This window comes from Tachypleus tridentatus, chromosome 13 (genome assembly GCF_004210375.1).
Source record: "Tachypleus tridentatus isolate NWPU-2018 chromosome 13, ASM421037v1, whole genome shotgun sequence".
Classification (NCBI taxonomy): domain Eukaryota; kingdom Metazoa; phylum Arthropoda; class Merostomata; order Xiphosura; family Limulidae; genus Tachypleus; species Tachypleus tridentatus.
The window spans coordinates 36,849,092-36,877,061 of NC_134837.1; the positions used below are offsets into that span (position 1 = coordinate 36,849,092).

The 27,970-nt window shown below is 34.8% G+C and overlaps 1 protein-coding gene across 1 annotated transcript; it reads right to left on the reverse strand.

Annotated features, from left to right (window-relative positions):
* Nucleotides 1-1,506: 1,506 nt before the first annotated feature.
* On the reverse strand, nt 1,507-7,902 carry LOC143239466 (betaine--homocysteine S-methyltransferase 1-like). Its single transcript, XM_076480553.1, has 5 exons — nt 7,780-7,902; nt 5,596-5,787; nt 4,783-4,930; nt 1,851-2,079; nt 1,507-1,691 (listed from the first exon to the last, which is right to left on the reverse strand). Exons 1-5 carry the CDS (start codon nt 7,783-7,785, stop codon nt 1,610-1,612), a joined length of 657 nt encoding a protein of 218 aa, XP_076336668.1. The 5' UTR covers nt 7,786-7,902; the 3' UTR covers nt 1,507-1,609.
* Nucleotides 7,903-27,970: the final 20,068 nt, after the last annotated feature.

Below are 27,970 nucleotides of genomic sequence, written 5' to 3' on the forward strand. Positions count from 1 at the left end.
GAAGAGTGACCACAGTGTGTATTATGTCTAAAAGTTTTGGCTCCAGAGTACATGATTCCAAGTAAACTAAAACGCCACTTGGAGACCAGTCATCCTCACATGGCTAGTAAATCTCGTGATTATTTTACCAGAAAGTTAAAATAACTGAACGAGCAAAAAGATATTTTTTTTTTGAAACAAGCATCGGTACCAAGCAATGCTTTGCTAGCATATCGCAAGGTGACATATAGAGTCGCGAAATGTAAAAAGTTTCATACCATCGTAGAGGAAGTAATTTTACCGGTTGCAGTGAATATGGTGAACATTATGATTGGTTAATCTGTGGGAAGACTGCTTTCAAAGGTGCCTTTATCAACAAAACTATCAGTCGTAGACTCCAATACATGACTGGAGACCTCAACGATCAACTAATTGAAAATAAATAAATAGAAGGAATTCGGGTTACAGCTAGATGAGGCAACGGATAGTAACAACAATGTTCATTTGATTTTCTATGCACGGTTTGTGGATGGTGACAAAATTGTGGAAGACCTTTTTTGTAAAAGTATGACTGCAGGTACAAAAGCCCAAGACTTGTTAGAGATCCTTGACCCTTTTTCGTGTGAAAACAATTTATATTGGACTAAGTGTGTTGGCGTCTGTACCGATTTTGGTCACTCGATGTCCTGCTGTTATGGAGGATTGCAGGCATTCATGCGAAGCAATTCTCTTTATGCACTGTGGACCCACTTCATAACCACAGGGAAGCCCTTGCGTTAAAGCAACTGAGTCCTCCACTGCTCCACTGAACCTAGTCCAGGAAAGTGTGTTGAAAGTGGTGAAGTTTATGAAAACTCGGCCACAGAAGGCGAGGTTTTAAAAAAACTGTTTAAGGATATGGAATCTGAGGACGCATCTTTGTTGTTCTACTGTAGCTCATGATGGCTCTGCCGTGGGAATGTACTGTCCCGTGTGCTCGAATTACGACAGGAACTCCACACTTATCTCGAAGAAAAGAACACGAATGTGCTAAAACCTTCTTGGATACTGATTAATTTTTGTCAAAATTAGCGTACCTGTGTGATATCTACGAAAAACTTTAAATCGCATTAGTAATTGTGGTAATTTAAAAATGAAATAAAAATGTGGTTTTTACTTTGAATTTAAATGTATTATTCTTCAACGGCTACTAAGTTGTTAGGACATAAATACTTATTAAGTACTAAGTTGTTTGGACCAAACTACTGAATAAATGGAACTGTTAGGTTTTCTTTTTCCTCAGGAGCGCCGCGAAAAAATTCCAAGACATCAAGAGCGCCGTAAACCGAGTAAGTTTAGGATACGCTGTGTTAGGGTATACTATGGGTAAGGTGGTAGTACTTGCCCCGTCATTTCTGACAGATTATACGCTAGTCATATATTAACATGCAGTTGTTTCTATATAAAATAAATATAAATCATTTTTAAGAGTAATATTTTAAACATTGTTGATTGTTATTACAGTTGGGTTTGTTTTACAAATTTTGACATTTAATATGAACGTAACAATTTTACTAAATGTAATATTTAAGTTCTTTAGTCTTTGTATCCTTCATGTTGCTTCAATATTCTTTGATTGAGCTGTCATTCGTTAATTGTCGGGTTTTGAATAAGAAGCGGAATACGGACGTCCAGAAGAAGGGTTGATCTTCTCCCAGTAACTACGACAAGCTCTGGAATAGTAGAAACAGAATTACAAGTAAAATATAATCTTGTAGTTAAAGATATAAGAAGAAAATGGAAGTCACTTAGAAAACCTGCAGTAGGTTAAACGTAACAACTGTTCCCTCACGTTATGTATCCCTTGATCAAATATATACAAAATATATTACCTTGCTCTAACCCAAGGTTTGGTATGCATCCGCAGCCCACCACACCACATGACGTGTTTTTCCGATGCATTGGGTATTTTTCTCCTTTCTTCTGCAAGCTCTTCTGCAATAGCACGGATGTGATATGGTTCAAAACCACAACATCCACCAAAGTAACTGACTCCAAGATTATTGGCTTCTTTAGCAAAACGGTGTATGTCCCATCTTGAACAAGTCCTAGGTTCCATTGCTAAATATAGAATCCAAGAGCAAATAATTTGTGTCATTTGTAAAAGGTACTCATTGGAGTCAGTGACAAGCTGATTTTAATAATGAAACCTCATGTTATATTGCATTTACCTTTTGTAAAATAATTTACAATTACTAAACAAATTGTATTATACGACAGTAAATTAATAATATATTGCATTATGAATATTTTTCAACTGACAGAAGTTAAACAGGTATAGCTAAATAGTAGAATGAAAAATAGTAATGATGTTACATGCATACATATCCTATTTTCATATCTGCTTCTAGATACATAGGGGTTTGTCTTCTTTTAAAATATTTATTTGCAGTTTTGGCATAAACACAGTTTCTCAGAAAGCCATTATTTTTTCTCGCTTTTGTTGGTGTTGTGTTTTTTCTCGCTTTTGTTGGTGTTGTGTTTTCATTGTATGAAAAACATTTTCACCTTGCATCCAGTAACTTGTGAGAAACTTGTGAGTGAAATCAAATGGATCACACCACAATGTTTAAGAAGACTTACACCAATTCTTGAAATATTTCAGTGGGATTACCGCTTAGATGAGGTGGACTTAGGAAAATGTTGTTTGATGTTACTTCTTGAGGTTAGATGATCTTGCTCTCAATTCTGATGACCATCTGGGCAAGTAGCGAAAAGAAGATTGGAAATTGTGTTGCTGAGTTGATCCAGAGGAAAATCATGCTAAATTGTGCTGATTCCAAGTCTATTAAAAACTGCCTAATAAATTTGTAGAACAGAACTTGGAAGTGAGAGATATTTATGATTTCAAAATCTGTATCTGTCATGACAAGATTTTATGTATTTCCTCAGAACTGGCCGTTGAAGAGGAAAAAACCTTGAACAACAGATGTAGTACCAATTTTGCTAATGAATGGTGCTACCCAGCTGACTCCAGCATGTTGGGCTAAACTCAAATAAAAGACTCTAAACCATTTCTCCACAAGTTCCAGCACATTGATAAACTACACTGGTTTCTACTGATTACGTAGGGCCATTAATGTTTTCCACAGAAGATTTATATATGAGACACACACTTCAGCAAATGCTCATGTCTCTGCTTGAGTATCCTACAGGACTGAATGAGCAAAGTAACTGCTTTGCTAATGCACTTGTTAGGAAACATAATAGGAATAACCAGTATATGATTCTGAACAGGAAGGAAGGCAGATCTAGGGTAACTTGTTTCAGCCTACAGCTTAGCACATAAAAGCTAACACAGAAAATAACCATTTCGTCCATCTATAATGGTCTCTTGATCAGGAGATACATAATGATCAGCAATGAGTTTTGGATACTGTGGATGATTTATCATCCAGCTGAATACTAGTGGGGTTATAGTCGTTGTGAGCTAATTCGAAGTATCCATTTCTAGCAGAAATTCCAGGGTTGAGTTCATTACATCATGGCCAAAAGCAATGGTTGTCAATACATCTCAGGTCATTGGCTTGATGATTCACTATATAATTCATTGGTTGACATAACTCTCTCATACTGGATGGAGCATAATATTTTGAAGACGACACAAAGGTGAGAGTTTGAGTTCCTGGTAAACACAAGAGTGGTGATAACCCTAATGGATCTTTTGATCTCTGAAGTACTCCAAATGATGCTACTGCTGCAGATAGTGGTTATAACTTAATTTCACGAATTGTAATAAAATAATAGAATAAATAGTTCAGAGAAGTCATACATGAAATTACTTGTCTTCTTTCCAGAAAGAGACAGTATTAGCTCAGATAATAATCTGTTCAACAAGAAATATAGTGGTTTTGTTGCTTTGGAAATATGGATGATTTACTATCCAGCTGAATGCTAGACGGGTTATAGTCATGGTGAGCTAACTCGAAGTAGACATTTTTAGCAATAATTCCAGGGTTAGATTCATTATACCATGCAATGGTTGTCAACACACTCACGTCATTGACTGAAGTTTGTGCTTACAACCTAGAACCAACACAGTAAAGATATATGAACGACTTGTTGGGTGAATATATTATAATATTTTTGAGGCTAGATAGTTGATTTGGTGAAAGAGTGTTGATACAGTAACATGTAGACATATACAATTCATGAATGACGAAACAACCACTGGGACCAATTCCTAGAAAAATACAACAAATCGAATTACTAAATGGAAACTCTGGAAGATCACTATAGCCTCCTCTTCCTGCATCAGGCATATGAAATACTGAAGGTTGACACATAAGGTGAGCTTTAAGTCCTTCAACATCCAGAGCTTTCTTCATAAGGCTCATAGCTTCCAAAGATTCAAATGGGCCAAAACGGCAATTCGCACCTACTACATCAGTACTTTCACGAGATAAAAAATCATGATGAGAAACCAATGATACATTTCTGGTTTTGTTGGAATTAAAACTTATTAGTATATGATATTAAATATATTAGAACGTGTACCATTGTTATGAAAAGAGCATGGCTATGTTTGATAACAATAACAACTTCAGGCTGTTCAAAATACGCTATTACATCATACTAAACAAAATCAGCCTTAACAAGATTTACAAAGCGTTTAATCTCTTCAAATCACAACTAAACACTTCAACCATTCTTTAATATTATAAAACTTTGGATTAAGTATAGTAAACTTAACAAGTAAATAGGGGAAAACTTAATGTTAAATCCAACGTTAAAAGAGTAAGTAAACGTATAACAGACAAGTACCTGCTTTAACCATCTTTACTGCACACTCTCCATATGATATGTGGTTTACGTCACCCTCGAGACCAATACACATGTTGGCTGCCAAAGGTAACTTTGACTCTTTGCAGACTTTAATAGCCCACATTATCTCTTCAACATGTTGAAAATACTGTAAAATTTTTTTATGAAATTTAAAATAGATTTACAACTGTAACTAACCTACTCTTAAATTAATAATTTGTTTGTTTGTTTGTTTGTTTTGAATTTCGCGCAAAGATACTCAAGAGCTATCTGCGCTTGCCGTCCCTAAATTAGCAGAGTAAGACTGGAAGGAAGGCGTATAGCCATGACCACCCACCGCCAACTCTTGAATTACTCTTTTACCAACGAATAGAGGGATTGACCGTCACATTATAACGCCCCCACGGCTGAAAGGACAGGCATGTTTGATGCGACCGGGGTTCGAACCCGCGACCCTCGGATTACGAGTCGAACGCCTTAACACGCTTGGCCATGCCGGGCCTTTCACTTAATAAACTGCCTTTATTTGGTTCATGTGGAATCAGTCTACAAACATATCAACTAACAGGACAAAATCTTTTCTGCACTTGGGTTGAAGAGTGTCGTCTGAAGAAATAGAATACAGTAGATATAATGCAATATAAAACTACACTTACATGTTATTTAGTATTTATCTACAATTTATAAATTAGTTGTAGCAACTTATAAGACCTAATAGCAGATAGTGAATAAAACACATATTTAATAATATTTTCCTATTTACAAAACAGTTCAGTAAGAAATACAGTGGTGAATAACTGTACAATATTATACCTCACAAATTAGAAAATCCACCCCGTTTTCGACGAAGACGTCGACCTGTTTTCTGAAGACTTCTTGCACTTTCTCTTTGTTTGTACCTGGTTGGTAATTTGGATGTCGTGAAAATCCACCAGCAACAAAACAGTCACCTTCTTCTGCTACCTCTCGAGCTAGTTTACACGCTTCATTGTTTATTTCATGCCCCTAAAATGTCGTACCAGAAGAATGTTATTAATCGTTTTTCTCTCCCGTAGTTTTCCCCAAATAGCTGAGTTAGAGCTTTTGTTATTTATTTTTAATAAACACTTACAGTAAATTATGTCAATGTAAAGATAACCCTAAAGTAACCTTAGTACACATATTTATTATTCACTGCTAACAACTTTTGTCACGACTAGCTGTAACACATACAGGAAGTCTTTATTGAGGGTCATTGCTTGAAACTTAAGTGGTAAACTATAATTAAAATGTAGACGACCACACCCTTCTAAAACAGGGAAAAAGAACAACTATCCACTCAAGGATAATTAGAACTCTACTCTTGTAAAATAAAGAAAATACAAAGTATGTAGATATAGATATAATACTTATAAATAAATATATAAAATATAGAAAATTTCTCTCTTAAGTGAACGAGAACAAAACAAGTTAACATCCATAGATACTTAGGAGTGTAAAGCTGGTAAAGTAAACTAAGCAATAAGCTTGAAAGCACCAAATACATAAGTCATCATCCATACTTGGTGTAAGTTTTGTCCCCAAATACGTAAGTCATCATCCATACTTGCTGCAAGTTTTGTCACCAAATACGTAAGTCATCATCCATACTTGCTGTCATCATCCATACTTGCTGTTTTGTCACCAAATACGTAAGTCATCATCCATACTTGCTAAGTTTTGTCACCAAATACGTAAGTCATCATCCATACTTGCTGTAAGTTTTGTCACCAAATACGTAAGTCATCATCCATACTTGCTGTAAGTTTTGTCACCAAATACGTAAGTCATCATCCATACTTGCTGTAAGTTTTGTCACCAAATACGTAAGTCATCATCCATACTTGCTGTAAGTTTTGTCACCAAATACGTAAGTCATCATCCATACTTGCTGTAAGTTTTGTCATCATCCATACGTAAGTTTGTCATCCATACTTGCTGTAAGTTTTGTCATCAAATACGTAAGTCATCATCCATACTTTGTAAGTTTTGTCACCAAATACGTAAGTCATCATCCATACTTGCTGTAAGTTTTGTCACCAAATACGTAAGTCATCATCCATACTTGCTGTAAGTTTTTTTGTCATACTGTAAGTTTTGTCAAATACGTAAGTCATCATCCATACTTGCTGTAAGTTTTGTCACCAAATACGTAAGTCATCATCCATACTTGCTGTAAGTTTTGTCACCAAATACGTAAGTCATCATCCATACTTGCTGTAAGTTTTGTCACCAAATACGTAAGTCATCATCCATACAAGTTTTGTCACCAAATACGTAAGTCATCATCCATACTTGCTGCAAGTTTTGTCACCAAATACGTAAGTCATCCATTGTCAAGTTTTGTCACCAAATACGTAAGTCATCATTCATACTTGCTGTAAGTTTTGTCACCAAATACGTAAGTCATCATCCATACTTGCTGTAAGTTTTGTCACCAAATACATAAGTCATCATCCATACTTGCTGCAAGTTTTGTCACCAAATACGTAAGTCATCCATACTTGCTGTAAGTTTTGTCACCAAATACGTAAGTCATCATCCATACTTGCTGTAAGTTTTGTCACCAAATACGTAAGTCATCCAGATGCTGTAAGTTTTGTCACACTTACTGTCAAGATATGTTTATCCAGCTTCATTTACTAGTTTATCATCATTGCATAAAATGTAGAAGTTTGCATTACACCTGAACCAGCTCTGAGAAATTCTCTATGAAGTTGGCGTACTAAAGAAATAAAAACACAACTAAAGGACAAAAACTTATAAGCAAAGACAAGCAAAGCAAAATCTTTAATAGTCACTATAATGCAAATAAAGTGTGGATAACTAAACATTTATTGACTACGAATGCAATTCATCGTCATTTTTTTAAAAAAAAGGTGAGTAAACTGTGAAAAAAATGGGTAAAATTAATTTTTCATAAGATTTAAAGTTTAAAAGAATAAATTGTTACTTTATATATATATAACATTTTCTTACCAGCATCTGGATTCTCGACACAAGCTTCCGGTGTTCAAGTTCCTGCTTTCACATAACCTTGTTTCTCCAAAGCAAAAACAAATCCTCCATCACCTATGATCACTCCCTCATGCAAACATTGCATTCTTTATTAACAGAAAAAACCAGTTTTTTACTAAGTTGAAATTCGGTTTAAAATCTTTCGAAAAAACAAGATTTTAGTTTGTGATAAAAATCACAATCTCTTAGTTAGATCAGAACTAAAAATTAACTAATGAATTTAATATGCACTGTAACTTGAAACATGCTATAATAAAACAAATGCATAGAGATTAGAATTTACAGATTCATAGGTTTTGTACCCTGACTGATGGCCAAAAGTATGTGGGCACCCCTTGTGATTAGTGGGTTCGGCTATTTCTGCCACGTCCATTGCTAACAGGTGCATAAAATCAAGAATACAGCCATGCAATCTCCATGTACAAACATTCGCAGTAGAATAGGTCATACTGAAGATTTCTGTGACTTTAAATGTGGCAATGTATAGAATGCCACCTTTCAAAAAGTCAGTTCGTTAAATTTCTCCACAGTTGCAACACTCATTACCGAGTTTCAAACTGCTTCTGGAAGCAACGTCATCACAATAACTGTTCGTCGGGAGGTTCATGAAATGGGTTTTCATGGCCGAGCAGCAGCACACAAGCCTAGGATTACCATGCTCAATGCCAACCGTCGGCTGAAGTGCTGTAAAGCACACCACCATTGCACTCTGGAGCAGTGGAAACGCATTCTATAGAGTGATGAATCACACTTCACTATTTGGAAATCTGACGGACGAATCTGGGTTTGACAGCTGCCTGGAGAACGCTACCTGCCTGAATGCATATTACCAACTGTAAGTTTTGTGGAGGAGAAATGATGGTCGGGGTCTGTTTTTCATGATTTGGGCTAGGCTCCTTAGTTCCAGTGAAGGAAAATCGTACCGCTACAGCATACAATGACATTCTAGAGAATTGTGTGCTTCAAACTTTGTGGCAACCATTTGGGAAAACTCCTTTTTGTTTCAGCATGACAATGCCCCATACAGAAAGTGAGGTTTATAAAGACATGGTTTGCCGAGGTTGGTGTGGAAGAACTTGACTGGTCTCTACAGAGCCCTGACCTCAACCCCATCGAACACCTTTGGGATGAATTGGAACGCCGACTGCGAATCAGGCCTTCTCGGCTGGCCTCACTTAAGCTCGTGTGGCTGAATAGGAGCGAATCTCCGCAGCCATGTTCCAAAATCTAGTGAAAAGCCTTACAAGAAGAGTGGAGGCTGTTATAGCAGCAAAGGGGGACCTAATCTGTAGGTTTGGAATGGTTTTCCATGGTTTGGAATGAGATGTTCAACAAGAACATGTGGGTGTGATGGTCGGCTATCCACCTACTTTTGGCTATGTAGTGTCTTATCTTTAACTAATTCTCATTACAATCACTAATTAATTGATGGCGAGAAGCCCAGTTATTATTGTTTTCAAATAACTTTCTCATATAATACCTACAATGGTACAGTGGCATGTCTCGGGACTTATTCGCTATAAATTGTGTTTTAATACCCGTGTGGGCAAAGCACAGATGGCCCATTATGTAGCTTTGTGATTAACTTTAAAGAAACAAAAAACAGTTTTCTTATAATATTAAAACTGAAAATTTTAGTATTTAAAAGATTTATGTTTATTAGTCCTCCAGTACATCAGTGGCATATCTGGGAGCTTACACAGTATTAAATGGGGTTTAATATTGGACACAAATTTATTGTTTAAATGTCTGAAATCAAATGGCTCATTAGAAGGATCAAACAGTGCAAAATTAAACAAGGTAACTTAATGTTAAGTTTCAACAACTGTTGCGTTGTTTGAAATTAAGCACAAAGCTACACAATGGGCTGTATGTGTTCTGCCCACCCAGGATATCTGAACATGGTTTCAGCGTTGTAGGTCCGCAAACATACCGCTGTGCCACAGGGGGGAAAACAACTGTTGTAAAGGTTTTAGGACTTGTCTGAAATTCTTCAGCCGAACTAAAAAAATCATTGTTTAGATTTTTTAAAAATGATAATAGGGTAATTTATAAATAATTCCGAGTTAAAGGAAAAATTCAAAATCATGAACAATTAGCTATGAGACAAAGTGAAAAATTAAACACTAAACATAGAGTTATAAACTCTAGCTATTCTTTAACAATATTTAAATTCACGAAGAATAAATCTTAGCAATATTCAAATACTGCAAAAATCAAAATACAACATAAAACTCTCTTAACCTCTTAGCCCGGCATGGCCAAGCGTGTTAAGGCGTGCGACTCGTAATCTGAGGGTCTCGTGTTCGTATCCCGATCGCGCCAAACATGCTCACCCTTTCAGCTTTGGGGCGTTATAATGTGACGATCAATCCCACTATTCGTTGGAAAAAAGTAGCCCAAGAGTTGGCGGTGGGTGGTAATGACTAGCTGCCTTAGGGACGGCTAGCCATTAGTACTACAGTGTTAAATTACGGACGGCCAGCGCAAATAGTCGTCGTGTAACTTTGCGCGAAATTAAAAAAAAACGAACAAAAAATCTATTTTACACTTTGAAAAATAATTCCATCAAGCAATAACTAACTGCTTTGTGAAAAGTATTTAAGCTTATTACACACACACATATATTTCTACAGGGTCCCTGAAAGTGTTCGATTTCAAGAACAAACGAAACCCAAATTAATAGTAACAAATATTTTCTTTTTTTGCCTTGAAAATTCATGTGTCACATTGTGTTGTAGGTTACAGAGTGTATAATTCTAACCATAATTAATGGCATACGTATATTTCACTGACGTCACGATAGTACAAATTACAGCGTTAAACATCTCTATTGTCATGTAATTTATAAGCCTATTAGTGACTAACAGACACCACACTACCGTATACTAGTGCGAGGAGTTAAGACAGGTGATTCCTTCAGGTGGCTTTCTGTTACCTTTCAAAAATTAATATCTTATTTCCTGTGCCGTATACTTTAAGATTTCGATATTCGTGTGGTATTTTCCAAAGTATTTGAGATGCTGATAATTTTATACAGTTCTTAAATATTGAAAGCAATACTTTGAAAAAAAATTTAGGGCCACTTTGTCACTCACTCTAGCAGTACCTAAAAATTACAATTACAATGTATGAAGAGGAAATCTTAGCAAAATTCAAATACTGCAAAAAGTTTCGAAATTCACCTAAATTAAGACTTTTCTAAACCTATTTTCCACTGTAAGACCATTTCCTCTTGTAAACAGTAATTCCATCAATCAATAACTGACTTCTCACTTAATTCTGGAATCATTAACCAGAGAGAAGAAAGTATATAATAATATGTTACTCAAACTGTATCTCTTGTACTTCGTACTTGTGCGTCAAAATTTCGTTATTATTATGAATCTTTCCAAAAATATTTGCAAATCTACTAAATTTTTCAATTTGTTAAGTATTGAAAGCAAAAATTAAAATATTATTTATACCTACACTACTGTAACTGAAACATTCACTGAACTGATATATTAGCGCTACAATGGAAACTTTAAATGTGTAATGAAATGTGTTTCTCTATTATAGGTTGCAACTGTGACAACTTTTAAAATCTAGCACCTAATGCTGAAATATGCTGAATACGAAATACTAAATGTATAATTATGGCCCGGCATGGCCTAGCGCGTAAGGCGTGCGACTCGTAATCCGAGGGTCGCGGGTGCGCGCCCGCGTCGCGCTAAACATGCTCGCCCTCCCAGCCGTGGGGGGTGTATAATGTGACGGTCAATCCCACTATTCGTTGGTAAAGAGTAGCCCAAGAGTTGGCGGTGGGTGGTGATGACTAGCTGCCTTCCCTCTAGTCTTACACTGCTAAATTAGGGACGGCTAGCACAGATAGCCCTCAGTAGCTTTGTGCGAAATTTCCAAACAAAAAGTATGTATACTTCTATTCAAATAATAAGTTATGACAACAATTATTTCTTATGAAATGAATAAAAAATCAAGGGTCTACGTGTGATAAACTAAACTGTAGTTTTTCTTCGAACGCTTGCAATGAACATACAATAATTATTTAATATAATAGTTACTTACTCTTATTTTGAGCTGATCCCATAACTCAAATGTTTCCAGATATTTCCTCGTGTATTCCAGTTGTTGAAATTTAATTTTCACACTTCTTCTACAAAGTATGGACAGAAAGTTCGTGTTAAATGGTATTTAAATTATTACCGCATGGAGTAGTATCTCATGTGATTAAACAGAGAGGATTGATTGTTGACCCTTTGTTGAGTGATGTCGTTAAATGTATACCCAATCACGCATCCAATTTAGAAGGTATTGGGTTCTAGATTGAATTATTTGCATTCTCCTGCGTTTTTTGAGAATAATTTCCTAATTTTGGTTCGTTTTTTGGTACAATTTAAAAAGTGATAGCCCTCCCAGCATTCTAAGCTACTGTATACCTAATTTTAAAATGCCAATATTTGATATAATTTGGCTTTGTAAAAAAATCAAAAGTAGGCCTTGTGTCGTTTCATTGCTAAGTCACGTCCACCTTGTCTATAAATTAATATGAATTAACTTTGAACGTATTACAGTTGCAGCTATTGTAATTTAATGTTATTTAACTAAGACTAACTATGACTTTTGGGTTTCTAAAACATTTTATTTTAAGTTCGGAGTTTTCATTTAGTACAATACTGTAGTTGTCAACTCGATTGATTTCCCATATTCCAAATTTCATAAAACCTTCTAAGGAGACCATCTGAGCGTTTAAAAAAGAGTATTTTAAATATTTAAGTGAACAAGTGGTATAAAACGAAAGCCTCTTGATTGTGCTTAAACATTTTGAAGAATGTTTTGATATAACAGATCAAAATGTTCGTCTAACAAGTAATGTTTTTCCCACTGTATGTGCATTTTCTGACTGCCTATAAGGGCTGTATTATCATAATAAATCAGAAGAATTCTGTTATAAGTTGTCAAACATTTTTTTAGACTGTTGAAAATTGGTTTACGTGTTTACACTGAGAGGCGAAGTTTGTCGTGAACAAATTTTGTTATAACAAACATAACAAGGGTTCACAAATCTCCATCATGGTCGCACCCACAACGGTTTTACAAGATGAACACCTCGAATCGTTACTCAGTGAACAGTGGTCATTGCTGATGACATGCCAAAGAGTAGCAAAGTTCCAGACATGGTCAGAAAAATTGGTGTTATTTATTAGAGACTTCTTGGATCCTAGTCTTAAAAAAAACAGTTGCTATAAGGAGCGCAGAAGTCGACTTACCTAGCGGGTCCACTGGTTACAGAACAAAAAGTGTAATAATTAAACGTGGGGTTTTTGCTGATTATATGACTATTCATAATTTGATCAATTGCTGTCCCTATTGGAAACTATAAACTGCAAACGTCATCATGCGCTACATCCTCTGTATGTTCCATCAAAATCAGATAAATCACGGATTTTTACAACCTATTCTTACCATCGAGATGCCTCTGGTTGAGAGAATGTTCATGCGTTGAATTTATGTTTTGAAAAAGGAAACTATTAGTAAGCTACAATGAAGACTGAAGCTCTAAACACTTCAGTAATTCAACAATGAACCCCTCGTATATGTGCTGTCATGTTATGAGGAAGCGTATTGCAGCTTAGAGACCTCACTTTTCTTGAAAGAGAAGATACTGAGAATGAGAAAGGTAATTTGACAAACAACATAAAGAAACCTACAATCTGCACAAAAAGATATTAATTAGTGAAACTAATAATAATATGTTACTTTTTAATTGTCTTTGATTGCTTGAAATAAATATAAAAATATCCACTAACAAATAAAATTGATTTAAAAAAACACGTGGTTAATGATACGTAAAATGTGTACATTTATGAGATTAAAACTTCATTAATTAACTGTATAATGAATTTTACAAACTTTAAAATATACGCAGTCATTGGTGTTACTAGTTTGTGATATATCTACAAACAAGTATCAGACAGGTCTGATAATAACTATATTGATGACAAGTATCTGTGGAACTGTATTTAATTACTTGAGTGAAATAAAGAAATTGGTCTAAGGTTATGACGTAAATAGAATATTTCTTTCTAATTAAAGCACAGCGTGCATACTTGTTGCACAGATAGAAATTTGTGTTTTCTGTCGTACTCGTTAAATTTCTTTGCACAAGTGTATTGCACAAGTTTCGTTACGTCACTCTGTTTTTCTAGGCTTTACCAGTGTTGTTGACATCATTTTACTCGAGCCTTCGCTATTTTTCTTGTTACTTTAATGAACTTGTGATCTGTTATAACCTTGCCTAGGCTATAGAACTTTCGACGCCTCAGTGAAGAAGCTTTATATATATATACATTTTTCAACACATTAAAGAGTTGATAAGGAACAATCGTATGTTATCTATCACAACCGATTGTAAAGCAGCTGTTAGAGATAGTAGAGATTTCGCTTTTCTTCAATTAGTTGAGACTGAAAATCAGCTTAGAATAGCAAACAATATCACAAGAAATATCAGAAGACTCACAACCTGCACACAAAATCATATAAACAAACAGATAACTGTTAACAACATAGAAATGAGGTGGGATCTATTAATTGTGTTTACAAAGTTAGTTTCACTCTAATAGTCTTTCATTTCGTTTACTTTAATAAAACAAGTGTAATGAAATTAAACATTAACAAATAGCCTCCAAACATCTTTTTTGAAATAACGGTGTGTCTGCAGACATACATCGCTAACAACCGGGTTTCGATTTCGGTTGTGAGTAGAGCACAGATAACCCATATTTTCAAAACAAACAAGATCTGTGATTTTTTACCCCAGCCCATGTGAGAGTAGTGGACGATGAACTTTCGATTAATTCAGTTGGAACTGGTTAGTCTTATAACGAGATTAGTGGTTACATATATAATGTATATATTATACAATACATAAATATAAATATATCCATAAAACACTGACAACACGGTAATTGTTCAGTATAATTTTGTAAAAACTTTGTGGAAACTATGCATTAGTACCGTTTGGTGAATTTTTACGTATTGAGTTTTTCAATCAATTTTGATAAAGAGTTAGATATATAGCACTGTACGTGAAGATTTTGGGAATCTTGTAATCTCTTTAATGAGCCAATCAAGTGTCTCGCAAAGGGTAAACACTTAGCTATGTAGTATATCAACTGGGTAATTGGGTTTGAGTCCAAAATTAGTGTAGCCTAATTTTTATGCAGTTTTGAATCCCGTAATGTTTGGGAAAATCAAATAATTTGTATAAGAGGTTAACAAAGCAGTTATCCAAATCAATCTACAAGCTATTCGTCGTTGTTTTAATTATACCAGCGTAGCATTATGATATAAAACAACAAAAGCAAATGATTCTTAATGAATGTGACGTAACTAAACTGAATTACATAGGTTTAGGCTCATAATTCAAAATTCACTAGTTCAAATTCCTTGTATCGACACAGGCAGTTTTTTGTAAGTGATTTTCATTTATCGTTGAGTGTAAATGAATAATGTTTGAAGATATAACATATTTTGAGTTTATTTTTCATGTAATACGTAAAAGTTTAATATTTATTTGTTTAAAAAAACATATAAATGGCCTTTCTGAGTAAAAAGCAAAGAGTTTGACAGTTTTATCTTGGTTTTTTGTCACTTATAATTTCATCTTTATTTTTTGAGTGTGTGTGTGTGTTCTTATAGCAAAGCCTGATAGTGCTATCTGTTGATTTTTTTGAGTGGAGTTTCATATTCATTCTTTTTATATTAAATTTTTAGAACAATTACATTTATCATTATTTTTGTCAGCTGGACTACTTCGCTTCATTAATTTACCATTAATTAAGAACTGATGAGGAACAAAAGTCGTAATGTTGAAAAAGAATGAAAATATGAGAATCACGGTCTTTCATGATATATTTTTACCGGAACTTGGTCCTACACTACGGTGTATTCGTAAAAACAAAACAAAAATTAATTCATGCGATCAGTTACATGTTTTTTTTTAACTATGAACAGAGATCTGATACCTAAATCCGAGCAAAGATATGCTATTCTTTGTGTAAAATATAACCTTGGAGAGCAGCATTTTGGGGGGAAAATCAATATATCTCTTTAGGCTCGTACCAGTTAACATCAAAGACAACCTAATTCCTTTATGTAAAGTGGCAAAACTGGTTGCTGTTTAGGCCGATGTAGTTTCAGAGTTTTAATTGGTTTTCTTTTAATTTCGCGAAAAGCTCCTCGAGGCCTACCTGCGATAGCCGTCCCTAATTTTGCAGTGTAAGACTAGATGGAAGGCAGCTAGATATCACCAACCACCGCCAACTCTTGGGCTACTCTTTTACCAACGAATAGTAGGATTGACAGTCACATTATAATTTCCCTACGGCTGAATGGGCGAGCATGCTCGATGCGACTGTGATTCGAACCCGGGCCCCTCAGAATACGAGTCGAAAACCTTAAACTATCTGGTCATGCCGGGTCATAGTTGCAGAGAAAAGATCTATTGTAACAAAATTGATAATAGTGAAAATAAAAGAAAAACTACGAGAATAATAATAAAAAACAATTCATGTTACAACAAGAAATTCTAAGCCAAAACAGGTGTTGTATTGTAACTACAGTAGAGATAATTCAGTGTGTTGTTAGTTACATGTTTTTCTTAACGTTTGTATTAATTTATACACCTCAGTAAATTTTAAAATATTACCCGCCTGTTTAAGTAACATGTCATAGATCCTATTATATCTCTTCTTCCAGTTTAATTGGATTGCTTTGGTATCAAACGAAGGCCCTTTTGGGCTCGACTAGTACAAAATAAAAGATAGTTTCGATATACTGTTCTTACGAACCCGCCCGGCATGACCAAGCGTGTTAAGGCGTGCGAGTCGTAATTTGAGGGTCGCGGTTTCGCATCCTCGTCGCGCCAAACATGTTCGCCCTTTCAGCCGTTGGGGCGTTATAATGTGACGGTCAATCCCACTATTCGTTGGTAAAATATTAGTCCAAGAGTTGGCAGTGGGTGGTGATGACTAGGTGCCGTCCCTCTAGTCTTACACTGCTAAATTAAGGACGGCTAGCGCAGATAGCCCTCGTGTAGCTTTGCACGAAATTCACAAAAAAAAAGAATCTTACGAACCTTTGATTTTGAATCCAAAATACAAAAATTTAAAGAAATGTGTTGAGGAAATCTATCTTCAGCTTATATGATTCTTGTTACAAATTTCAGGCTCCCTTATTGATTTCTAACGATTCCCTTGTTTTCGTCGTTTGAAGTTTAAACCTTAAATAAAAGTATTGACTTAGTGTCAGGCCTAACTTATTTACAAACATTGTTTGGAGCAGTTTGTTAATTCAAACGTTTTATGCTTACGTTTATATCTCTCTATTTTATATTCGTTACTATTGTATACACGACAAAGTAATGTATAAAAAAGCATTTATTTGGAGTATTTCAGAAGCAAAAAAATCGCTTATTATATCATATGTATACACTATTAGAAAATATTAATATGACAACTAATACAAAAATAAAAATTTGTTAATAAAATGTTCATATAAGTACCCCTGGCCCGGCATGGCCAAGCGCTTTAAGGCGTGCGCTTCGTAATCTAAGGGTCGCGGGTTCGCGCCCGAGTCGCGCCAAACATGCTCGCCCTCCCAGCCGTGGGGGCGTGATAATATAACGGTCAATCCCACTATTCGTTGGTAAAAGAGTAACCCAAAAGTTGGCGGTAGGTGGTGATGACTAGCTGCCTTCCCCCTAGTCTTACACTGCTAAATTCGGGACGGCTCGGTGCAGTGGGCTAACAACCTACTCACTTAAATACCTGTTCAAAAAACCGCAGTAATTGCGGCCCTATGTTCCTTGATGGAATCAAGTGGCAGATGATGATGATAAGTACTCCTAAAACTAAATGTTTATATATTACTAAGCATGCATACATTTAGTGTAACATAAAATTTAAGTTTTCAAATTTGAGAAACTTTCTTTTAACTCTTTTGTCACTGTCCCTCCTCAATGTCGCTTCACCTGTATGACTCAGCTTTGATTCGTTAATTGTTGGGTTTTGAAAAAGAAGCAGAATACGAACGTCCAGATGAAGGGTTGATCTTCTCCCAGTGACTGCGACAAGCTCTGGAATAGTAGGAACAGAATTACAAGTAAAATATAATTTTGTGGTTAAAGATATGACAAGAAAATGGAAGTCACTTAGAAAAGCTGCAGTAGGTTAAACGAAAAAACTGTTTCCTTGCATTATGTATCCCTTGATCAAATATATTACCTTGCTCTAACCCAAGGTTTGGTATGCATTCTCAGCCCTACACCCCACATTTCGTGTTTCTCCGATGCTTTGGGTTTCTTTCCCCTTTCTTTTGCAAGCTCTTCTGCAAGAACACGAATGTGATATGATTCAAAACCACAACATCCACCAATGTAACGGACTCCAAGATCATAGGCTTCCCCAGCAAAACGGTGTATGTCCCATCTTGAACAAATCCTAGGTTCCAATGCTATATATGGAATTCAACAACAAATATTTTTTTTATTTGTATCAGCTATGACTTGTTTACTTATTGTAGTCGGTAACGAGTTGGTTTTAATAAATAAATCTTATCTTATATTGCAGTTACCTTTTGTAAACTAATTTACAATTCAAAAAATTGTATTATACGACAATAAATTTATAAAGAGCTGCATAACGGATAATTCTACGTTAACAAGAGTTTTACAGAAATATCAAAATTTGTCAATAAGGTACAGCATTGTATGATGTGCAGGCGTATCATATCTTGTACCTGCTTTCTGATTACACAGAAATTTTAAAATTTTCCTTTACCATGTTCGTAAGACGTTTTAAGAAAACAGTCATTATGCATAAAACCATTGGATTTTGATTTGTTCTAGTCGATTTTGTGATAATGTTCTATTTAACAAATGACAACCTTTCTGTTATTCAGTATGGTTGTAGTTACTTTACTTAAAAGCTATAATGGTCGACAACCACAACGACTTTTGCTAATTTAATGGTTTCTGTTTATACATTACAGACGGTGAATGCATTGAGAGAATATAACAAGGAAATGTTGTCACTGGACAAAGAAATCAAGTTGACCTGGTGAATCCGAGATTGTTTTCTTCATTTAGTTAGAGTAGAAGTTTAGAAGATATTCAAATAAAAACATCAGACGATATCATCATGTTTATATATACAGAAAGCAAATTCGAGAAACTGAAAAAGTCTTGGGACAAAACACCACCTGGATTACTGATGTTGATTTTATCTGTGGAAATACGAACACTATTTCATCCTTTATTTTTGATATAATGGAAACTGTGTTTGTTTTTTTGAAAAGAGGTTTCATTTTTAAAAAATGGAACAGATTTTTTGTCAGTTACTTGACAAATTTCATGATGTTAAAGTATCCAATCTGCACTTTTGAAAAAAACAATTTTACCTAAGAATACCACAAACAGATAGGAAAGAGAAATACAGGTTTGTGAACACAGAATGTATTATGGAATTTCTACTTTCACAGGGTGCTTGCTGGTTTTCCTCAAATTTTTTACTTTAATTGAGTTAGAGATAACACTTTTATCTTTACAATGTTTTATTTTTGATGTAGAAATACAAAAAAAAACCAAGAAGAAGTGCGTGATAGATAAATAGAGATAATTAATGGTAAAGGTATCGAGTCTAGGATAAATACTCGAACAAAAATAATAATTTTCAACCTCATATTTGAATCAACATACTAGAGAATTTGTCCATCAGTTCTGCCTGTGTAACTTGTGAACAGATGTTCTGCAGAAAGATCATTCATTGCTTAGCAGGTCATGACCTTAAAGAGTGAACTGCATAGTTCTATGTATCAATGATAGTACTAAGACGAACACATGATATGTTAAGTGCTTTAATACAGAGAGCCTAATGTTATGTAATAGAGTTATACAAGTGAAATTACCCATCGTTTGTTTGGAATGCAGACAACATTAGACAACATTATTTTGAAGTCCATAACAGAACATCCTATTAAAACGCTAGGTAAGTATAGTGTTCAATTAAGAATTGGATATTTAGAGTTACAACACTTGTTTTACATCTGTAAGCAAATAGATGTGGATACAGATGGTATTATAGGAGAAGACTTTTTAAGGTCTTATTACACTGATATGTCTCTTACTTCAGGTAAGATATGCACAGAAACGGAAATCTTACGTTTTGAAGCCTCCAAAGTTATATGTTAAAGTTAAGACAAATGATACCTTCCCGCTGGCTAACACTAATTGTAAGACGCCTAATGCTGATACTAGCAAAGTAAGAATCATCCGTCAAAATGCGAAAGCGCTGATTTCCCAAAACATAACGATACACGACAAAGCGTAGAGATAAGAACAAAAAGTGTTTTAACAGAAATCCATCAAATAAGAATGTAAACCTAACAGAAGTAATAGTGACGACAGTAATAATATTTCAACAAGTAATAACGAAGTAAGACAGAGTAAATTAGAAAATAAAGTCTTTAAAAACAGGGAAATAATGATTTAAACCCCTCAAATGACTTTACACTTATGCCTATTGTGATTCGTGCATAGAATGTCAACAGCGAAAGACAAGTCCGCATTTTCAAAATGCTCCCTTACAACGAATGCCAAGTTTAAACACACCATTTCAGGTAGTAGCTATGGATGTTTCAGGTTCATTATCTGCTTCATACACAAGAAACAAACATGTGTTAGTAGTCGCAGGCTACTAAACTTGATATCTCGAAGCTATATGCTTGCCTCATCAAAAAACAGAAACGATAACGAAGGAATTTGTAAATAGCATAATACTTAGACACGGTTTATCCCAGTACTTACTAACAGATAGAGGTAGAAACTTCGTTTCTAAATTAATAAATAATATTTCTAAATCGTTAGGTGTCAGAAAAAATTGGAAGAACTGCTTTTCATTTAGCTGCTAATGGATTAGTAGAAAGTTCTAATAGAACTTTGCTGGATATGATCTCTCAGTATTGTGAGAAAAATCAGAAAACCTGGAATGAACAAGTTTCTTTATTACTGTTCGTTTATTGAAATGCCGAAAATTAATCTACTCAGGAAAGTCCATTCTTTTTATTACTTTGAAGAGATGCAAGCGATATTAGCTCTTAAAAAGATTCAATCATCCAGTGGATTATGACTGCAAAGCTGAACTACTACACCTTATGCAGACAGCATTTGAATTAGCTGATGAGAATTTAACCAAAGCTGCTGAACGAAGGTAAAAACAAGCAAATAAAATGGCAAAGTCGAATGAGATAAAATTAGGAAATAAAGTTTTGTATATATTCCTATTGTTAAAAAAGGGAGGCACTAAGAAATTAGCAAAACTATGGAAGGGTTCTTTCAGAGTACTCAGACAAACAAGCCCAGTTAATTTTGAACTCCAAGAAATCTATGGAAAAATAAAACAGTTAGTACATGTTACTATGACTATATGATTGACGAAACACAGATGGCTGATAAACAAGAAAATGTCGAAGTAGAATCTGATAATTCAAACTAACTTGATTTATCTTATTATGTTGAAGAGATAAGTGAAGCCGAGATGAAAAACTCTGAATTAGAGGATGCTGGTACCGTATTGGTTGATGGAAGAGCTGACATGGATGACCTAACAAGTCGCGTGTCTGGTGAGGTCAACATCTCAGTAGATGAGGATACAATGCCAAATATTCCTATAACGACACAAACTGATACAGTGCCCCATGATAACAACCTTGGATCACGTGGTCCTGTATCAACTCAACCAGAAGTAACCTTTACACCTACAAGGAGACGAGTGAGGTTCCATCCACAAGTAGTTGCACATAAATCTAAAAACGATATTATCAAAATTAACATTAATTCTGATGAAAAATGTAGTATGCTGGAAGATTTTAACAATATGTTAAGCTATTTGCCTAGTTGTAATTAGAGTTTAATAAATTTAAGGTAGGACAAGTATGAACATTGTTGCATATGTCTTGTAAATGTATTTTATGTGTTTATTATTATATATTTATTTCTATGTGTATTTGTAGTAGACATATCAGCAGGTTTACTAGGATCATAATACTATGGATGATCGGAAGGTGGCTGAGTATAGTACCATTAAGAAATAAGATGGGTATGATTTTGTTGAAGAAGGATACTTTATATTATCGTGAAATAAATGGATAATTGTTGAGAATATACCATTTTCGCAGTATGTCCAATTACTAGTTCGACTACGAGAAGAATTAATATCATTCGAGAAATCACATAACGCAAGTCCTCGTCGTAGTTTTGACAATAACAGAAATGCCAATTATTTCAAATTCCTAAATTTTGACTCACAGTTTTAGTCCTTTTAGATTTGCCAGAAACAAAATAATCTGGTGAACGAGGCCTCTTTTTTTTTCCATTTTGCGAACGATCTCATTGCCGCTTAGAAAACGAGAAATACCCATCTACGCGAGCGCTGATTGGCTGACAAGCACTGATGACGTAACTATGGATTCCTCCACGTACCCACTATGGAAAAGCACCGCGCTCAAACTATTGGTAGACGTCGGAGATACAAATATTTTTTGTATTATTTCAAGCACAAACATGATTATCACAAGTAGCCATTTGGACTATGTCTTTTATTTGTTATCAAAATTTATTTGTATGTCACTACAAATTTTCTTTTCACACCTTTCAAGCCCTAGGGGAACAATTTATCACTTTATTGTATAAGCCTATATCATGTATAATAGTTTGGGAGTTAAAACAAGTCGTAATATTTGTCTGTATGATTGTATAGTCATAATGTACACACCAAAATCGTAATGATTACTCTCAAATCGTAATGGTTGGCATCTCTGCAGTAATACAGTGGTACCTCGGTTCTCCAACGACACCCTTCTCGAACAATTCGGTTTTCGGACATATTGCTTGAGAAAAAATGTCTCGGTTGTCGAACATAAACTCAGTTCAAGCTGTCGTGGCCCGAACTCCCGAAATAATCCGACTGACGACCCGAACGACTCTTCGACCATTTCCTGCCCTCGCAAAGCTTGCCCAAAACAATTTACCTGCACCTGTCACTCAGTCCACACCCCCGCTAAAATCTGCTGTGTACGTTCTCGTTTTTCTTTTTTGTTGTTGTTTTTCTAAATATTCTGATTAAATAAGCCACCATGAAGTCAAACAAGGATAATGAAAGCTGCAAACTAAAAAGAAAATTTATTAGAGCCACAATTGAGGTGAAAAAAAGATCTCATAGCGAAGTATGAGAGTGGTGTTTGCGTGTTTGACCTTGCTACACAGTTTGGTATGGCGAACGTACTGAAAAATAAAGAGGTCATCAAAGGAGCTGATGTTGCAAAAGGAGTGACAGTGCTCACAAAACAAAAATCACAAACAATGGAAGAGGTAGAAAACCTGTTGTTGATTTGGGTAAACGAAAAACAGTTAGCTGCTGATAGCATTTCTGAGACCATCATTTGCGAGAAAGCAAAGTAGCTGCGTGCTGACCTCCTGAAAAACACTTCTGGAACGAGTGGTGATACAAGTGATGCCTTTAAGGCTAGTAGGGGTAGGTTTGAAAAATTTAGGAAGAGAAGTGACATACATAGTGTGGTGAGACATGGGGAAGGTGCCAGGCAGAAACAAACCTCATTAGACAAGTTTTTAGTGAGAAATAGGTGCAGTGAGTCTCAAGCAGGTTGTAACGGTGCAAAGAGACAGAAAATAGAAAGAACCCCAGAAGGAGAGTTACCTGACGTTTTAATGGAAGGTGACTCCAATTCGAAACAATAATAACCCTCTTACTCTCCTCGTTCCTCACTACCTTTCACTTACGCCATCAGCTCTCCTCAGCACAGGTAAAGTGCAGTTAAATTTTCATTTATTGTGTTTATAGTTTTTGTAGTTGACTTTATGCATGTAAGTATTATTATATAGGTATAAATAAGCAATATGTTTACTCAAAATGCTTCATAGTGCGTACTTTTTGGATATCTGTAACGGATTAATTTAATTTACAGTATTTCTTATGGGAAAAATTGATTAGGTTTTCGAACAGCCTTCTGGAACGGATTAAGTTCGAGAACCGAGGTACCACTGTAATTCGGAAGATGTGATTCTGTTCCTCATGACAAACGAAGGAAAAGCTATTTTACGTTTGGTAAATAGTTTTCAAGGATTAATTAAAAATTACAAGACGTTAGTCAGACGATACCAGATTGAGATAGATGATTTATTATTTGAGTTGAAAGGCATTAAGAATAGCGTCTTGATTTCGGGTCAAACTCGACAAAAACGAGGTTTAATAGACCTAGGTGGAAATGTTTTAAATTTTTTGTTCGGAACCACAGCCACTGACGATTTACGTAAATTGAACAAAATAATAGAACATCAAACACAGGTATCTAAAGAAATAATTCATTTAGTAAGTCAACAGGCGACTATAACGAATTCATTAAATCAAACACTTGAATTACATGAACAGAAAATTAGAAAAGTGTCTAAAGCACTAGTAAATATTACTAACACTTTGATACATACTAGAATAAGACAGACTGGCTTGTAGTTATACAATATTTGTAGGAATAAAGCATAGGATACCTGAACTGTGTAAAAGAGAATAATTGTCCTGAAACCATCTTATTTCAATAAAACAAATACCCCTAGAACTAGTTTCATGTAAAAGACGAACTTACCTTATCGGTGGTATGCCCTAAATCTAAAGTAAACCAGTTCAATAATCGAATTTAGGTAATGAAATTTAAAAATAGTAGATATCTTAGATTGGCGAGAAATTATTCAGCTCAAAGCCAAGGAATTACGCTACCCTCTAATTTTAGAAGTAAAATTAAAATTACGTTAAATATAAAAACCCTGATTGACAAGAGCTGTTGACTATAAAACAGTCACAGGTAATTCAGAATGTGACTGTAGATTCAAATATTAAAGGACTATCAAATATCTTAGACGTAACCCAAAACTTGCCCCGTTGAAAGCAGTGTCAAATATCAAGGAATTTCAACAGAATGTAGACCACTTGAGAGCTACAGCAGAATAAAATATGTTACATAAATGGAAGCTGACAAATTCGGTGATGACAGCATTAAGCTTGGTAGTGATACTAAGTATAGTATAATAAACAGTGCGTGAAAGATTGGCTTGAATGACATATTGGAAGTTAGATGAGCTGTGTACATTAAAAAAGAAAAATATATCAAGGCCGAACAATACTAGAGTGTTGTCTTGCTCAGAGGCCACTGGGGCGATTAAATTAACCGATGATAACCCATATAATAAGGATATAAACTGATTTATTAATAGCTTGGTGTCAAAATGAAATTAGTCTAACCAATCGACGAGGCTAGCTAATCATAAAATAAACACATAAATCAAAATTATCAAAAACTGATATGATTTAAAGAAAAACGGAAGAGTGAGACATCGCTAGATAATTAGATACTTCGTATAACTATTTTAATAAACAGGAAATAATGAGGTATAAGAAAGTATGTTTTTTGAAATAATGATGTTTATAGAACAACGACAGCTCAAGAAAGCATGCCGACAAACTCGTCGCGTATGATCAATCGATATATAGTTTAAGAAGAAGTGACACTATCAAGAACAACAGAAGGGTTATTTAAGACAGATATTCAGAGAAAGCCGCTGAAAAACACCCGTTATTAGCTTAGATTGGAACAGATACACACTATCAAGGTTAAAAGAAGTTATTCAAGCTATAAACTAAAGATTAGAAACTGTCCGTTGTATGTCTCAGTTGAAATGACTTGATGCTTTCGAGGTTAAAAGGAGTTAAGCAAACTTAGACGTTGATACTAAGAATCTTGGATAGTGGGATGACGTGACAGTATGGAGTATGGTGATTGATTAATAAATATAACTCACAAGTATTGGATTAAGAAACTCTGACCGTGTGACGACATGTTAGTATAAGTTATTATTACGAAACGAGCTTAAGAAATCACAAACACTAAGTCAGCTGACACCATGGTATTATGAATAGAATGATTATCCTCCCCTTCAGCTAGTATAAAAGATCCCAGAAAAGACGCCAGAATATTCAAAATCTAATAATGAATTTGTGATGTCGAAAAAACCCACTTGTAGAGAAAAATATATATGTAAAAACGGCTCGTTTGGGTTCAGAATTTTTTTTACGTTTCGACCTTCTTCGGTCATCGTTAGGTTCACGTAACAAATTTTCTTAACCCAAATGAGCCGTTTTTACACATACATTTTTTCTCTAATAAGCAATTTGACATGATCAAGATCATCATTTAGAAGATTTTCATCTCAGATCTCATCTTTATCAGTAGAAGAAAGGAGATTAGTCAAGAAGGAATCGAGGAACAAGTATAGAAAGTGTCTTTAGCTATTAGTGAAAACCAGGCCACTTCACGCCCAAGCTCTTAGTGAGTATTTCTAATGATATTATTCCGTGACATCAGACATCATGTTAATAGAATTAAATGGATTATCTATGATAAACGTTAATAAAGACAACTGTATATGTGTGTGTGTGTTAATCCTCAGTATTTGAAGGCTTCAATAAAAGTGTTATTGGACGTCTTTATCTTGAGTCTCTTTGTTTTAACTATAAACCCTCGAGTAAGTGTCTGTGTGCTCCGTTCCCTCACTACCTTCTGACTTGAAATAAATATTTCACGTTGCATGAAATTACTAGGGTAAGGACAATAAAGTACTGTTGAATGATAAAACAAACATCTGTGTTAAAAGGTAACTATACGATTTTTATTTCAAAATACTATCAAAACCAACATTGTAACTTAGAGACATTTATTTTCAAACAGTGTTCATTGTAAGTGGACTTTTATTGAGCACGGAAAATGTTTAATAAAAAATGATGCGTAATCTTTAAACTGCGACACAGTTCAACATGATTAAAGTGCCTCATCTAACATGATCAACGTATATTTAATTCTAAAATTAGTTTTTAACAAAAAAAACTTTTTCAACGTCAAGGACAAAATAACAAAACTGCAAAATTCAAAAGCGGAACACTCTTTCACCTGTATCTCGTGTTAAAATTTGTATAATGAGACCAGAACTACGTTTGGAACAGTTCGTTTCTCAACACTTTAGGAATTGAGCGATTCACTCGCAAGAGTGCTATCATGTCACATGTAATGTAACACAACAATTCCAGATAGACGTTGCATATTTTCATCGTATAGCGGAGACTGAAAATGAACTTAGAATGAAAGACAAACTCTCTAGCAATATCAGGAAAAATATAAGACACACACACAAAATATATTAAAGTTAACTGTTCATGAGTAAATATTGAACATTGGTTGTGTTTAATATTCGCTTTAATGAAACAATATTAAAAAATAAGCTTTAATGAAAGTATCTAAATATGTTATTTGGAGTTCATTCAATTAAAAAAACGTGATTATAGATTTGTGAATTATATGCATTTAAGAGATTAAAAGCTTACTAGCTAGACAGACGCATAATGAATTTTCATATCTAAAAATAATCTTTGATACCTTATGATCTGTACAGGTACAAGTTGTGGAGAAATATATGTATTCGTATGACAATATACCTATGTTACTAAACGTATGTGCAAAGTCAGACACATTTACAGGACATTGTTCTGCAGTCGCAAGCTCAGATTTATATATATATATATATACACACACACACATATGGAATATACTTATATTCATGAACATATGCGCGGTCCCACCACCACATTTATGAAGCATTAACCTACGGTCACGATAATAGGAAATGGAATGGATATTGACTGAAAATATTTTGCATAAAAGGCACTTTGGGGCATCTAAAGCCAAGTGAAGTGGTCTCTATAGGTCCATTAGGGTTTTATCAAACAGATAGATAAATAGAAACCCATCTCAGAAATAAGGGAGAAGTACCATTGATGGAAAAGCTTTATCAACTTTCTGGCTATTTCCTTAAAATATAAGATAGCATATACCAAGAGGACAGGTGAGGAGGCATCATGTTATCCTGAGACCCAGAAACAAGGTGTATCTGGGTGACACTATTCTCCAACACGAACTCTTCAGCAAATGAGAAGGTAGATCCTTGTGCATGAAGTAGATGACTAGTTAGGTAGCA

Bases quoted from the DNA above. Each gene is read 5' to 3' on its own strand.
- LOC143239466 (XM_076480553.1), bottom strand. The intron at 2,080-4,782 runs GTACTTGTCTGT...TTCTATATTTAG, and splicing joins AGTAAAGATGGTTAAAGCAG to CAATGGAACCTAGGACTTGT. The intron at 1,692-1,850 runs GTAATATATTTT...CTACTATTCCAG, and splicing joins AAACCTTGGGTTAGAGCAAG to AGCTTGTCGTAGTTACTGGG.